The 16,413-nt window shown below is 35.3% G+C and overlaps 2 protein-coding genes across 4 annotated transcripts in view; both read right to left on the minus strand.

The window, feature by feature from the left end:
* Window positions 1-1,086, minus strand: part of LOC133528635 (uncharacterized) — a 2,740-nt gene extending 1,654 nt beyond the window's left edge. Inside the window, exon 1 of the mRNA XM_061866088.1 lies at window positions 360-1,086. Within this exon, the coding sequence (XP_061722072.1) occupies window positions 360-512 (153 nt within the window). The 5' untranslated portion in view covers window positions 513-1,086. The remainder of the gene's footprint in view (window positions 1-359) is intronic.
* LOC133528633 (transmembrane protein 245) overlaps window positions 1-15,384 on the minus strand; it is a 25,509-nt gene extending 10,125 nt beyond the window's left edge. For 2 of the 3 annotated variants that reach the window (XR_009801027.1, XM_061866084.1), the window contains exons 1-10: window positions 14,870-15,384; window positions 14,376-14,522; window positions 13,363-13,591; window positions 11,932-12,496; window positions 10,458-10,629; window positions 8,651-8,818; window positions 7,580-7,772; window positions 5,310-5,494; window positions 3,773-3,907; window positions 1,572-1,668 (exon numbers count right to left, since the gene is read on the minus strand). Coding sequence is in view for 2 of the 3 variants with exons in the window: in XM_061866084.1 (XP_061722068.1) it covers window positions 1,572-1,668; window positions 3,773-3,907; window positions 5,310-5,494; window positions 7,580-7,772; window positions 8,651-8,818; window positions 10,458-10,629; window positions 11,932-12,496; window positions 13,363-13,591; window positions 14,376-14,522; window positions 14,870-15,232 (2,254 nt within the window). In the remaining variant the exon portion in view is untranslated. The remainder of the gene's footprint in view (window positions 1-1,571; window positions 1,669-3,772; window positions 3,908-5,309; window positions 5,495-7,579; window positions 7,773-8,650; window positions 8,819-10,457; window positions 10,630-11,931; window positions 12,497-13,362; window positions 13,592-14,375; window positions 14,523-14,869) is intronic. The other variant, XM_061866085.1, reaches the window with a different exon arrangement.
* Between the last annotated feature and the right edge of the window lie 1,029 nt (window positions 15,385-16,413).

Raw genomic sequence — 16,413 nt, forward strand, 5'->3', positions numbered from 1 at the left:
ATTACAAACCAAAATAAATGTCATATACGAAGAAAAAGCGATCAAGGTCTCCAGTACCCAGGGCTGGAATCGAACCAACCTCCTCTGTCATTTATTTATTTAATTATTCAAATTAGTTACACAGCATTACAGTATTACTACCAAGCCACTGCGAACTACAAAACATTTATAAAAATATAAACAAATAATAACAAAATACAAGATACGAGAAAACATTTAAACATTGGATTTGGGCTATCGCGGCTGGTGCCTAAGCAGTACGGCCAATACTTCAATCAAAACAAATAGGCCTAGCATTGCAACTAACTTCATACTAATAGCTTGATTCGAATAAACAGATAAACCTAAAAGGTACTCACGTTATTGTCTGATGGGCAAGTGTAAACAACATCGTTAGCTATGTTGTTATTGCATTGCCAACCACGGTCATGGCAACTAGTGAAGCCAATCTTGACGCCAATGGTAAACGGTACGAAAACATACAACACAACGAATTTAATTCTTAACGACATTCTCTTTTAACATTTGTTTGAAACTAATCGAAGCACTGAATGAAACACAACAAATAAAAATGGCACAGCGGCTACGACTGAACATCATCCAGAGATAAGTCTTTGCGAAGCTCGGGACGGTACAAAACAATTACGACTTATTTATCTGACCGTAATGAATAATTTAGAGGTCAATGACATTCGGGACGAATTTTACAGATACCGAGCGTTTCGGAATTATCTGTCATGCCGCCAATGCAAAATGAGCATATGTGCGTAGAAGTGACCAACATTTAGAGCTTGTTTTTGGTTGGGTCGCCGACACAATACGATAAAGAAGACGTAATTGGGGTTTTTATAATAGGGATAATGACACATGTTGCATTTTATAACAAAATCTAGTAAAATAGATAGCAAATGAGCAATTTATCGCAATATGGTTATTAAAATAATATATGGAAATGATAAAAAAAGATAGGGCCTGAAAGTTTCAAAATTAAAGGTCTTTTTTTCCAAAAAGGAATAAAGTAAGGGTACCATTCGATTCCTTATATTTTATCCAAAAAATATTATACAGCAAATATATACATAAACTCAATATTTCATTTTCATGTTTCGCATCGCATTCGCAATTAAAATCGCAATTTTAATGTTTTTCATACTTCAAGGTGGGCTCTTGGTGACCGTGACGTCACGTTTGCTTATCGTTTTGTTGGGAGTGAATTGAACTAAAGAGAAAAGTGCCGTGAAACCCTGTCGGGTTTGTATCGACACTCCATTCGTGGATACTTTTAACATTACAAATTGTTGTGATACATATGATAAATAAATACACATTATATAAAATTACGAATGAGTTAAGTATCGCGAGTGAAGTACGACTATCGGACTATCATTTCTGACTTTTTTTTGCTTTAATGCAATGGGTCCCATATAGACATTTGATTCTAAAAACGAACGTGAACGTTTGATATATATGAACCATTAATAAAAAAATGTCACCTAGCCTATTTATGTAGCTGCTGGAATTTACCATCAATAGAATACTATAAATTATACAAGAAAAAGTTATCAACTTACCTGAAGGTAAGTAGACAACTTTAGCTCCAAACAGATTATGCACCAGCCACGTCCATAACCCGTAAAAGAGCGCCATTTTGAATGACGCTCTGAACACCTGGAAAAATAAATAAGATATGAGAATTTAGGATTCAACAGCAGTGGCATCATGGTTCCATTTTTATCACTTGTCACTATCCCCATCACTTTCGCGCTTACATACTTGTTAGAACGTGACAGGCATGGTAACAAATGATAAAGAGCCGACCATCTTAGCCCTACAGTACTGATAGAACTTGTCCTGCTGCCTGGTGCACCTAATGATCAAGATATTTAGAAATTTTGGGATGATGTTTGAGTAAAGCCAAAATGAAATGCCACGCAGGGTCAATGACCTCAATCATTATGTTAATACGGATATGTCCCGGGACATGCGTTGTAATGACTTCCTACTACAATATTTCTAACTTTAATAGGTAACTATATAGACATTTTGACGACCGGTAGTGACCCTGCCTACGAAGCTGGTGGTCCCGGGTTCAAATCCTGGTAAGGGCATTTATTCGTGTGATGAGCATGGATATTTGTACCTGAGTCATGGGTGTTTTTTATGTATTTAAGTATTTACAAATATTTATATATTATATATATCGTTGTCTAAAGTAACCTCAATACAAGCCTTATTGAGCTTACTGTGGGACTTAGTCAATTTGTGTAATAATGTCCTATAATATTTATTTATTATTTATTTATTTTTATAAATTCGCGATAGACCCAGTTTTAAATGTTTTAATATGTGTTCAAAACGCGAAAGTTTAAAATGTTCAGCACTTTTTTTATTCCGATTACAGCTACCAAAGAATTTGTATGCAGAAATAAGCAGTTTCGAATGCAAACAGATTACTAATGATTTTAGCAGCAGGTAACAGAATCAGAATCAGAATCAGAATGCTTTATTTGTAAAACATAGGTATAAATAGGTCTTAGGTATACATTTTGAACACTATGTTTCGCCGGTCGGCATACAAATGTCAGAAGAAACGAAAATCTAATTAAAAATTGCACAATGCTGTAGCTTATAAAATAAAACATTTAAAATGAGTATTACATTACAATAAAATTAAAATACAATTAAAATACAGTTCAAAATTCAAATACAATTAAAATACAGTTCAAAATTCAATAAAATTAAAATATATCATTAGTCATGGTTATAATTACTATTTATGTCATAATCATCTAGATATTCTTTTATGGAGTAATATGCTTTATTTACTAGGAATTTGAAAACTTCTTTTTTGAATATATGGATGTCCTGTAGTTTCCGTATGCTTTCGGGTAAATTATTATAAATTCGGGGTTCCATTCCAAATATACTTTTAGAGAGAAGAGCTGTTTTATATAGTTAATTTTTTATGTTGTCAATTTTACGTGCACTGTTAAATTTTGTATATTGACTTATATTGCTTTTCACATACAATGCTGTTTCATATATATAAAGCGATGGAAGAGTTAATATTCTGAATTCAGTAAATAAAGCTTTACATGAGTCTGTTATGTTTAAACCACATACGGATCGTATACATTTTTTTTGGCTTTTAAATACTAAATCTCTGTCTGTTGAGTTTCCCCAGAAAATTAGCCCGTATCTTAAAGTTGAGGTGACGTAAGCGTGATAGGAAGTTATGACAGCAGATTTGTTAACTACTTTCCTAAGATGATGGAGGGCATATGAAAATGTACTAAGTTTCTTGCATATATGGTCAATTTGATATTTCCATGTTAATTTATTATCTAAGCTTAATCCTAAAAATTTTGTAACGTCAGTTTCATTAATTGTATGTCCATTATACACACGGTTTCACCGTAGCACGAAATCATACTGATCCATGAAAAACAAACCTTAATGTGAAAGCTTTGTAAACTGTAACTCGGTTCTTTTTACGACCGTTCATACCGAGACCGATTCGACGACCATTCAAGAGTCGAACATAAAATAGTGAGCTCCTGATGCCTCAACAATAACTGATATTAAGTTGTTTGTTTTTTCTATGGCTGATAAATATTAAAATCGATTCAAATGAACTCAGAAATAGATGAAGAGTAGAACAATTAAAAAGTAACAAATGAGATTTTATGCCGTCGGATTTGGCGTGGGCCTTTCTGTCATCATGATTGGTCGTCTTGGAAGATAGACAGGTCAACGTCATCAATCAACATACCTGATTTATAGCGACAGACAAGGCGATGCCCAACCGCGGTCCAAAGTTGGGCTGCACTTGAGTGATGACCTCGACTGGCTTGTAGAGAGCGTTGCTGCACGCCAGCAAGTAGAAAAGCGTTGTAAAGAACACCACCTGGGGAAGACCGATATAGTTTAAAACAAGCTAACAGATGTCTGTGAGCAATTAATTAATTGGTAAAAAAAATATATATCAGGGAACAGTCAAAACTCACTAAACGCAAATAAAAAATTTTTTTTGAGAGTGGCGATATTTTTGTCAAAATATTTTTTACTGTTAAGAATTTTTCCATTAAAAAAAATTACCACTATATTTTCTCAATCGCTTCCTTTCCCCAAAGCATTTCTAACCATTTGTATATTTATAAAGTAAAATTAATATCATATACTAAGAAAAAGTGACCAAGGCTTCCAGTGCCCTAGGCTGGAATCGAACCAGCGTCCTCTGCTATCGCGGCAGGTGCCTGAGCCATTTGGCTACCGGGGTCACGGCGGCATAGGTCGAATATTTCCAAGGATTATGCATTTCTTACTGAATGCATACGGCGCCCCCTGGCCAAGTGGCCATCCCTAAGGTAGAACACTATGGTTTGACCTTCTAACTAAATCAACTCGGGTGATTCCGAGCTAGCGAGAGAGATGGCGCTGCCAATCAATACTACACTTTACACTTTACAATCCCGCACCAAACTGTTTCTGTTTAGCCCAATGGTTGACTGATAGATTAAGCCTCAAGGCGTTAAGGCCGACATTTGTACTCTTTTTTGTAAATTTGTGCAATAAAGTTTAAATAAATAAATACTATTGGAAGTATTAGATCAGCTTAAAATTATTTTAAGAAAATAATTAATTGTTCTAATACTTCTAACAACATTTGTATATTTTCCCATTACATTTATTTTCCAATAACTTATTTTCCTGATAGTACTTTTTAACCATTCGCGTAATTTGAATAACCTTTCTTATTTTAATGTCATGCATGTAAATATCTCCGAATTCCGGAAAATAGTAGCACCACTCCTTTTTTAGGTACTACCGTGCGGTTTAATATAGCTCTGAACTTGTGGTAGTAATTAGTACGTTTTGGTTGCCACTGGAAGATTTAATAAGTCAAAATTTCAGGTACATTAACATAAAACAGTTATGCAAACGAGTTATCTAGCGTGTAAATTGTCTACACGGGAAAACCTGGTGAGAATATTGAGAGTATGAATTTTGTGGTAGTGATGCCAGATTACTTCAATGTAAACTTAGTTTGGGTAGAATTGTATACGGATTAGGAAGGATGCGTATAGTTCGGACTCTTTTAATATATCAGCATGTATAAAACAGAGGTGTTTCTTTTTTTACTCTTTGTCTTTTATCTCTTAAACAAACTGACTACTGACAACTTAGGCGACTAAAGCCAAAAAGTAAAAGACGACTTATTTGTTTAAGAGGTTGGAGATTATCTACTATAAAATAATTACACCTCTCCTATATGAATTATATCTCTATCAATTTTCTGCTAAACATACCAAGTTAATGAACATGTTGATGACAGCGCCTCCACCTGAGAGTAGAAGCGACGTGAACGCGCCGATGGACCCGGCCAGCAAAGACACATTGCTTGCCAGCGGTGCCCAAATGCTAGTGGCTATGGCGCTCAGGGTACCCACGTTAGCTTGCACCCAGGCTACGATGCCGGAGTAATCGAACATGCCTGCAAGGATATCCTACTAATTAGGTACCTACTATTAGTAAGTGTGTGTTGTTTAGTAAGGAATGTACTGTTTAGTTTGTGATTACTTGTTATTGTTGTTTGTCATTAGTTCATTTCCGATATGCAAAGCATCCAACGTATTACGTAAATACTGTAATTCACTTACACAAACAAGTACAACAATTTATAGGACAACTCATACGTTGTTGTGTGCCAGGTCACGGGTCGTACAGAGATATGTCAATGGCAATTTGTCAGCTTAAAGAAACCTTTGCTTCCTAATCTAGAACGTTTTAGGGTCGGCAACGCGCATGTAACTCCTCTGGAGTTGCAGGCGTACATAGGCTACGGAGACTGCTTACCATCAGGCGGGCCGTATGCTTGTTTGCCACCGACGTAGTATAAAAAAAAAAGGTACATACTGAATAGGACGCATTCCCTCCCTAATCTATAACATTATTAGGTCCGTACTGAATATGAAGCATTCGCTCCCTAATCTAGAACGTTATAAGTTACATGTTGATTATGACGCATTCGCTCCCCAATCTAGAACGTCACTATAGTGACCTATAGGTATAGGATATAAAATTAGGTCCTTTGAATGTTCTTAAAATTCATGTACTTTTCCGGTAAACCAACGAACGTCACACCTCTGACTCATCACAAGAATTGCAACAAGCATAAGTGTTTTGGAGTCTGATGATTTTTAGGCCAAACGAAGGTGAAACTAGACCTGATTATTCTATAAACTTTAACAATAAATAAATTATCTCATAGCGGAGAGTATCGAGCAATACCTTGAGAGATTCGCGTTAGGTGATTGGATTGGGCTTGAACCCTGCCCCGCTGCCGGCGGCACCCTAGATTACTTTTGTTATAATATGTTTATATATTTTTGTATTGTGTTTGTACGTGTTTTTGTATTTTACTTTTATATTCATGTTATTTATAAACAACCTAACTTAAGAACAAAAATAAATAAAGAGAATCAATTAATGTTACCAATTAATGTTCATAAAAACCTTTATCCATGATTGGGTGACGTTAGTTTTACGTTTCTTTTATTATGTAGTAATAAATAAATTAGTCATCACAGTTCCTAGTAACGTTATTAATGACGGTTATATTGCTCACAAGACGTAGACGTCATTCGGTCTCAAATATTCCACTGTATACAGGAAAATAGGTCATAAGTATTCATAATGCTAAATAAGGCAAATATGTATATGCTCATTTTCATAGGTTCTTTCCTGAATACGACGCATGCATTTAAGAGGGAAGAATACCTTTTTTAATCTAACGAAGTAACAGTAATTTTACCATGAATATCCATTTAGGGAGAAAACGGGTTCCACTACTGTCGACCGCTTCAGCATAACATATTCTAGGTTTATAGGTTAAAAAAAAAGTTTTGCAAATTTAAAAAAGTGAATCCTATAAACGTAGTTGTCTGTTCACTGTGTCATACTAATAAATCATGGAGAATGGAAAATATCAAGAAGTGGAAAAACGTTTTCTCTTTTGTATTGACGATCACGTGGTTACTCTCCTCTTAATCATATCCTACTTACTTAACTACATATTTTATACACTTTATTTTCTTCAAACGAGACTTGACCAATAGTTTTAGTAAGTACGCAAACTAAGGTTTTTAATATGAACACGGTTTATTCTATTTCTCTTGTGTGTGCCACATTAATATAGCTAATGTTCGGGAAGGCGAAAACAAATCTTAAAGTATGACAACCGAAAACAACTGGTTACTGTCTCGTACCACGCACCAGCCACCAGGCGGTATTAGTTTAGGTCTTGGCGATCCGGTTTTTCGTTTTTTTTTTTAATACGGAAATTGTTATAAATGACATAATAGTCAATTCACTCTGATAACCACCCGATGAAGTAAGTACAAGCTTAACGCGAGGTCTACAGCTCAGAGAGCCACTAGTTTCTAAGTTGTATCACAAGTCCGTTATAATATTTCCGTCCAATTGTCCACCAATTTTGTGGACGAACGGATTCAAGCATAGCATCACACATTTACAATAATGTCTCGTAATACATCAGTTTAAGGTTTATTTCACCTACCAGGCGTGTTCGAAATATCGTTGACGAAGCTGTCCCACGAGTCCTGGACAGCGTTGCCGTCGACCGTAGGCCCGATCTGCGGCGCGAACTGTCCCGACACCCAGCTTTGGTACACGCGATCCCATAGTTGTAGGATTTGCTCCTCTACACGAGCTATCTTCTCAGGGTCACCTTCTTTGAGTATGCTCTTTACCTATTTAATACAAAAAATAATATTTAAGGGTTATAATGTTTTGTGTGTGCAATGTAGGTTATAACTTCCACCTTATAAAAAAATTTTTAGTAAGCAATCAAACGAATTGTGTGTTGAAAAGATTCGTCAGCATGAAGTTTTTATAGTCAAACCTCCTACTGTTTTTACGTTCTACCTAGATAAAAAATAGTTTTAGTGCCAAAATTCCATATTTATTTTTAGGGTTCCGTACCTCAAAAAGAAAAAAGCGGAACCCTTATAGCATCACTTTGTTGTCCGTCCGTTCGTCCGTCCATCTGTCTGTCTATCAAGACCCTGTATCTCAGGAACGCGTTGAGGTAACGAGTTTAAATTAATATACTCAAGTCAGCCCCTTGCAGCTGTAAGAAAATCAACCTTCTAAGTTAACATACGAAAAAGATACGTCCGTTTATGCCGCAAAAACGTATATTTCGACACTCATGGGAATCAAAATTTATAGGGTACTTCCCGTTGGCCTAGAACTACGAAATTTTGCAAGTAATATCGTCTTACACTGCAAATACAAGGAAAAATCGGAAATCTGTTAATTTGTAAGAAAATAAAAATAAAATAAAGTAAATTTTGTACGGAACCCTCGATGGGCGAGTTCGACTCTCACTTGTCCGGTTTTTTATTTATGTATTATTGTCAATTTATTCGAATTAATAGTTCTATTAATTTATACAAAAACCTACATTTGAGCCTAAACAAGCTAACGTTACTTACATATCTTTCTAGCTGTTTATCCAACCGCGAGCATGAAAATGTTTAAAAAGTTTTCAAATATTCCCACTATAAGTTTTGTTATGTCGTAATCAAATAAATAAATAAATTACAATTAGAGAACTCGTACTTACACCAGTAGATATGCCCTCCTTTCCATAAGTATAGGCGTTGTCGATTAAGGAATCTAGTTTCTCCTCCCAACCCTCGGGGAGGTAAGCGTGCAGCTCACTGTTTTGTACGAACGTACTGTTCAGGAGGCTGCCGCTCAGTTGGACCACCACTATTGCCTCTGAGTATATCTGGAACAAAGGATTGTGTTAAAGAAGCAGATTTTTTTGTACAATTAAGTAGTAATTTTAATCCAAGGAAGGTTAACCTTACGTATTGAGTAGAGCTTAACATATATGTAATACAAAGACTTGGACGTTAATTACGTTCAAAACGTTAAAGCAACTATAGTGGTTAATTGGTACCTGGATATATGGGAAACCTCATTAATTGCAACCAAAGGTTTAGTCCCGGTCCCTTGGTACCAAAGGGTTATATAATTGAAATTACGGAACCTCTTTGGATTAAATTAAGAATTTAATGTTTTTCTTAATTTGGCCTCCATAATTGAACACAACTAAAGTGGAGTTTGTTTCGTCATCTCGCACTAAACCTATCAATAACTAGTTAAAATATACGTTATTATTAATATATAAAATCGGTCATATTTGTTTACGATACGATACGAATTTTCCGTCTTTTGAACTCCTCTATACTTACATCCAAATTAGTAAGTGCGTAAACCTTATATCAAGGACATAAGGTCCTCCAATGTTCAAAGTGTGGCTGTTAGTACTCGCTTGTTAAACATACATAACGCCATCTAGAAAAAACCTTTCTCCGGAGAAACGCAAACTTTGCCTGTGTTTATTAGATTATTAGATTATAATAGGTACAGTCAGCATCAATAGTAGCAGATGTAACAACGCACCAAAAGCATCTGATATCCCGGATAATTTTTCCAAATATAGATAAATGCCTAAAATTTACGTTCCTTAGTATACCTATCTGTTACGGTCTTAATTGTTCTACATGTAGAACCATCATTTTTTGTTAAACTGTTACAGAATTAGATACTTTTGAAACCTTGTTTGATCCGCTCCTTTTGACGCTGACTGTACCTAGTCGTATCTTGAGGTCGTAGCCAGGTGATAAACGTTGATAGAAAACGAAAATCGAAAGTTAAATAATGTATCGAAATGATCATGTGACTTCGTAGCATCTGTCACCAATATATGTACAGTCGCAATCAGATATATCGGAGCGGCTAAGGTGCTCAAAAATAACTCAACAGGCACTCTAACACCATGACAATAGAGGCGTGTTCAGATATTTATGAGCACCTTGGCCGCTCCGGTATATCTGATGGCGACTGTACATTTTTGAGGCGACGTTAGGCGTGGGCGACGTGGGCCACGCCTACGGACTCGCGGTCCGACGGGCCTCGCACCTCGAATAAGTACCTATATCTCGATCACAACGTAAAAATGTTTGTTATTAGTTTATTACTTGCGCCACCAGAGGCACTCGCTAAATGTACCTTGCCCACATCAAATTTTGGTCTTGCCCCGCCATTATATTTTTTTTTTTGTCAATGTACGATTGTCATCTTGGCTAGGCCCCCTGATCTGTTTGTACTATTTTTAAGACGTGTAAATTACAAGAAGACAGGTTCAAGGTTTCTAGATTATACATAAAAAAAATGTATTTATAATAAGATAAATGTTTCAACTTGATAAAATATTATCAGAGAATAATTTACTTTGACCTTTTTTATCTTTGAATAACAAGAATTTCTACGGAAAAATAAAAAGACGTACGAATAAGATTCAGTGTGAGTCTCTAGGCATTTTAAGTACTTTGACGATGCAGGTTTACAATTAAACTTACCTGTATACAAATGAATATAGTAGCGACGATAAGAAATGTAATAAGACCCGTGATGACGATGCAAGTAGAGACAGTATCTACAGAGCCGTAGGCCACGTCTCTTATGCTTTTATTCAAACTAGAGAGGATTTTGCGGATTCCACGAATGTGCGCTGGCACCGCCGCAGATTGTCTAAAACATAAAATGTTAAACGTGAATACAAAAATTGTGGTGTGAATCCACAAAAGAAAAGAAATTAAATGAGGATCAAGCCATGGCATTTCAAACTTAAATACAATAAGATAATGATCAAATTTAAACAAACTGTGAATTTCGATTTAATGTTGTCAAGAGTAGGTAATTTAATTTACCGTTTTACTTTTCGGAGAACTAACGAGGTAATACGTACGTAACAAGTCTGTTAAAGCCTTAGTTTTGTCCATGGGATGACTGCATCCCTACTAATATTATAAATGCAGTATTATACTCTTCACGCTTAAACCGCTAAACCGAATTGGATGAAATTTGGTATGGATACAGTTTGCGGCCCAGAGAAGGACATAGAATATTTTTTATAAATCATCATCATCATCATCATTCCACGCAGTCGAAGTCGCGGACAGAAGCTAGTTTATTAATGCATGCGCCAATAAGGATATAAAGTCATCAATACTATAGTCTGTATCTTTAGGTATTTAAAAAAAGGTAAACAAAATCTACCCTCAAATGGCTCCTTAAGGCAGTTGAGGGTAGATGAAAACATTACATGATGAAATAATGTAGGTTTAAAGTCAGGTCGTTTAGTGACAGATCCAGGCGGTTTTGTATTTGGTTGGTTAACCAATAAATATTAAAACTACTCGAAAATGTACAAATTGTTTGTTTACCTTTTTTTAAATACCTAAAGATACAGACTATAGCACTCAAAATATTAGATATGAAGAAAGGGCCAAAATAGTTATTTACAGTACATATTCCGCACTAGTGCGAAAATTAGCATATTACGTTACTGTGTCGAAAATTTAAAGGGTCATATGTACTGTAAAACGTACGATACATGTGCAAATAGGTAATTCGTAATTCGTGTCGATTTAAAGCACTCCCTTCGGTCGTGTTTTAATTTATCGCCACTCGTTACGAATTTCCTATTTTTCGCGCTTGTATCGTAATAGTACATTACGATATAATTTTCGACAGTTACATAATGTGCTTATTTACGCATTAGTGCGGAAAAGTAGCACCATATGTACTGCAAATATGTGTACCTACACGACCTTATTGCCAGTATGTTAAGGTTGTGGGTACATATTTTTGGCATTCCGTTCGTGTCGATATTTAATACCTTGACTGTACCTAATAGTAAATTGTGCAGAAGGTACTAGTATAATATTCATTGAAATATGAACACTATATGATAATCGTATTAGTACCTATACAACCAAATAATCATGATGATCTTTGTAATTCTAAATAAATATGATATTATATTTTTACCTGTCAGACCACCAATTTTTGACTTTGCCCATGAAATTATTATAGTGATTCTCACAGAACAGCCAAACTCCAAAGAAGTCTAAAACTCTCTTCAATACATGAATTGCTAAGAAAAATAGCATTACTGGCAGCAGCCATATATGTTTCCACACGAGCATGCATAGGCATCCAAAGAAGAGTAGTTTAAAATATAAGGCGGTTTCGTCGTCACTGTTGAAGTTGCTTTTCATGTAGTTTTCGTCCATCGATCTTTGTTTGAAGGAGGCGATGAGTCGATTTTCGAAGGCGGATTTCGTTTTCGTATTCGATAGTGGTAAGGCGGATAATGTTCGAGTTTTGTACAGCATTTTTGCATGACGAGGCGAGCTGTGTATTTGATCGCTTTCTGCCCAGCTTCCCCTTTTCATAGCGGCATCAGGGGTGACGGGAGAAGGGGATTCTTTCTCGGGCGTGGATTCCTGTTCACTAGCACTCTGTTCTGGCTTTTCATCTTGCTTGATTGCATCCTTGCAATGTTCGTTGGTAAGAACTTTTTGGATTGCGACAATAGCTGATATCTCAGGATCTAAGAGACAAAAAAGGGATTTAACAATACCGATATACCCATTTAGAATCACCGTCCAGACAATTTAATTAACTTTATTTGAATTATGAGACGGATTTTTATTGTTTTATTGGGATCAGACTATAAAGGTCTAATATAATCATGATGACTCACATTGTGGGTAATGGAATATTAAAGACGTTTTTCCGTACATCTGAGACTGAATGCACAGAGATGAATCATCCATGAATGTAACGGTAAAATTAAGATAGTGTAATAATCACTGAATAGTGTTTCATATGGGATCAGGCTATAAAGGTCCAATATAATCATGATGATTCACATTGTGGGTAATGAAATATTAAAGACGTTTTTCCGTACATCTGAGACTTAATGCACAGAGATGAATCATCCATGAATGTAATGGTAAAATTAAGATAGTGTAATAATCATTGAATTTGACCTCAGATAAAATGCATGGCCAAGTCATATGAAAAAGCAGTAATTTTAATAAATTCGATTCACTAACTGCTTACACAATCCATAAGAGATAAGGATATCCAAATAAACAAAGTGTTCAATATAATCTGAACACACTCTTACTCTCAAAATATTAATATTATTAGAGATTATGTTAAAGTCAGGTATAATCATACATAATGGACATTACTTACATTAATACTTCTGCTACAGTCTGTATGAGGTCCTCAGAGGTTCTATCTGAACTGAGCTATCACACTGCTTATCATTACATTGGTTATCACCTACCAATAGAGTGGTTCTTGAGGAAGGTTTAGATGTGTAACTTGTTAAGGTTCTACCCGTGCAAAGCCAAGGCGAGTCGCTAGTAATAAATAGGGAGGTTTGTACAAACAATTGAAACTTACCTCTCGCTAATAACTCCTTATGAACATCAATTACTTCAAGCGCAAATCCTGCTACACATAGGCCTTGCAGCAGTACAAATGTATAGACTTGCAGAGACCCAGTCAGACTGGCTAAGAAACTTGTTATAACAAGCCAGAGGAATTGCGATGATGCTTTAAACATGCCCGATCGCTCTGGCCTCCATAATGTGCATATGCTTATTAAATAAGCCAGAGCTATGGTCAGAGTCTGCAATAAATAGTGATATGCTTGATAAAAGTAATGAAGATCAAGGTGTAAGGCAGTTATGGTTGGGTATGAATGAAGATAGGTTTTAAGACTTTATATGTTGTTATATTATACATATAAAAATCCTTTATTTCTACTTCCATAAATTTACTATATGGACAGTTTCGAAAAGTGCAATATGTTTGGCATGGTGGATGGAGGATGGGGTAGTGTACATCCACCAACCCGTTGGGTGTACATTGTAAAGGCCTGCCAGGGATGTACACAGGCACCTATAATTAGGAAGGCGCAAATCATGCAAAATAGAGAGCCTTGGTGCACAAACTAACGATTTTATGTGGACACGACCCTCAGTCATGAGGAAACAAGGAAAAAGAAGAAATTTACTATACATATAGGCAATAAACTATATGCTTAGCTCACTTTGCATGATATGACTTGACCTGCCTGTTGCCATCTCTATTGCATGCACATAATTGTATTGTTGTCCCGCCCATAATGCCGGTTATCAATGACACTGTGCGAGTTTGACAGCAATATAATTATGGGCATACATTAAAGATAGCAACAGGAGGGTCAATGTACGAAAATCTATCTGGAAAGCGTCTCTTCTTTACCATCAGGGTCATAAATAATTATTTTTACCCTCTAAAGTCTTGCTGATTGTTTTTGATTTATTTTTATACTGCATTTATCAGTTTGCGTCTGCATCAGCACATTCAATAGTCTGCCTTTGCTATCCTTGTCCATAATACAATAGAAAAGTTAATTTAAAATAACTTACAATGTATGAGCTGCAAAAGCCAATTAGCTTTGTAGTTGAGAAGCCAATGAAGCTGCTGAGCTGCCAGAATATGCAGACCAAACTTCGGGGAATGGCATTGTACAGCCAAGGTAACACAAATATTGCAGAGAGTAATCCAATTACAGTCTGAAACCAGAAAAATATTATAAAATAAATAATGTTAGTTTAAGTGGCCCACATTATTTATTCGAATGACAAGTTTTTGCTGGTTATTGATATTCTAAATCACAACATCACCCCAATTTGAGCTATTTAGATGATGAGATGAAGAAAGTTCTATAATAAGTATTTAATATCTAATATTTAAATATGATATTTTTAATTTAAGTATAGCATTACAGTATTCTATTTAAAGGTTGTATCTAAGTTTTATTTTGCTATAAAATACATACATCTTTGGTGAAGTTCTTATTTGAAAACTAGAAATGTAAACTAGACTTAACTTTCAACTACATGTATATAAATTATTTTACCTTGTAATGTTCTATGAACTGATGTCCCACAGTGTCCGAAGCAAAATTAACAACATTTACAGGTAAGAACATTAATCCAAATATCACAGATGTGTTACGTTTCTCTAAATCTTCAAACCATGACTTCAGCTTCTTAGACAGTTTATATTTGAACGGGTGCAGCAACGAACCCACTAAAAGTGCCCAAAACAAAGGTTTAAAGAAGGGTTCCAGTATAAGAAACAGCACATAAACTGCAGCACAGCATATAGTTAGAATGAACAAGGCAAATGCGTTATAGAACCCATGTTTCATGGGCTTTTCATTTCCTTCGGATAATCCGCCAATTATGTTAAAAATATTCTCAAACGGGGATTGTTGCATTTTGATATACTAATGCACTTTTTAAACTTATATTAACACCAGATAAAAGAGTGAGATCATAGTTATTTGAGATATTCTTCAACGTAGAAAAATATTCATGAACACTTTTGTTTGACGTTTTAAGCTGTCAATGTCAGATGAGTTTTTTTTTATGTTAAGCATGTTCAAGTGCGTTCCAATATGATTCCATCGATAGTTGATCGATAGTAGTAAGAGCAAAGAATATAATACTCACTATAGGAATATAATGCTCTATATAAAGAATTAAGAATATATTTATTTTAAGAATTTGGCATTACAAGAGAAGCAGTACATTGATATCCACGCTAAGCTGAGCCTGTAACGTGGGAATCTCAGAGAAGTATCGAAATGGTGCGGTACTTCTTTTAACAGAATATATTATTGTTAAAGCTAAATTATATATAACATTTTTTTATTAAGTACAAAGACAGTTAATAATAGCAATAACAGTTAATAAGTAAGTTATAATGGGTTCGATTGCGTAATTATAGATAAAGGAGACTCCCTACGTTGGCTACGTTGGGAGGATAATTTTGGCAGAGTTTTGCACTCATGTTCAGGGCTTTTCCGAAGATATATTCGCAGTGGTTGATAAACTTGAAATTTTGATCGATTATAATGCCGATTAATTAATTACTTTACAGTACATATGGTGCTACTTTACCGCACTAGTGCGAAAATTAGCGTATTACGTTACTGTGGCAAACATTTAAAGGGCCATATGTACTGTAAAACGTTGTACGATACATGTGCAAATAGGTAATTCATAACTCGTGTCGATTTAAAACATTCCCTTCGGTCGTGTTTTAATTTATCGCCACTCGTTTCGAATTTCCTATTTTTCGCACTTGTATCGTAATGTACTATTAATTAATTACTTTTGTGTATTGGAACGGCAGCGGTCTTCCAATCTTGAGGAAATGAACCCGACGTGAAACTAAGATTAAAAATAGCCGAAAGTGGGAGAGATATAACATCACTAATAGATCTTAAAAGTCTAGTTCTATTATCCATCTTGACCAGAGGCACTATTAAGGTCTATAAGTATAAGACTGAACTTCGTTCGGATTTCGTATCTGTAGGCTCGATACAAAAGGATCATGAGGACTTATTACTTTTTGCAGTGACTACTTTCGAGGCCAAATTTTCTTGACTAGTGT

Source organism: Cydia pomonella, chromosome 19 (genome assembly GCF_033807575.1).
Source record: "Cydia pomonella isolate Wapato2018A chromosome 19, ilCydPomo1, whole genome shotgun sequence".
Classification (NCBI taxonomy): Eukaryota; Metazoa; Arthropoda; class Insecta; order Lepidoptera; family Tortricidae; genus Cydia; species Cydia pomonella.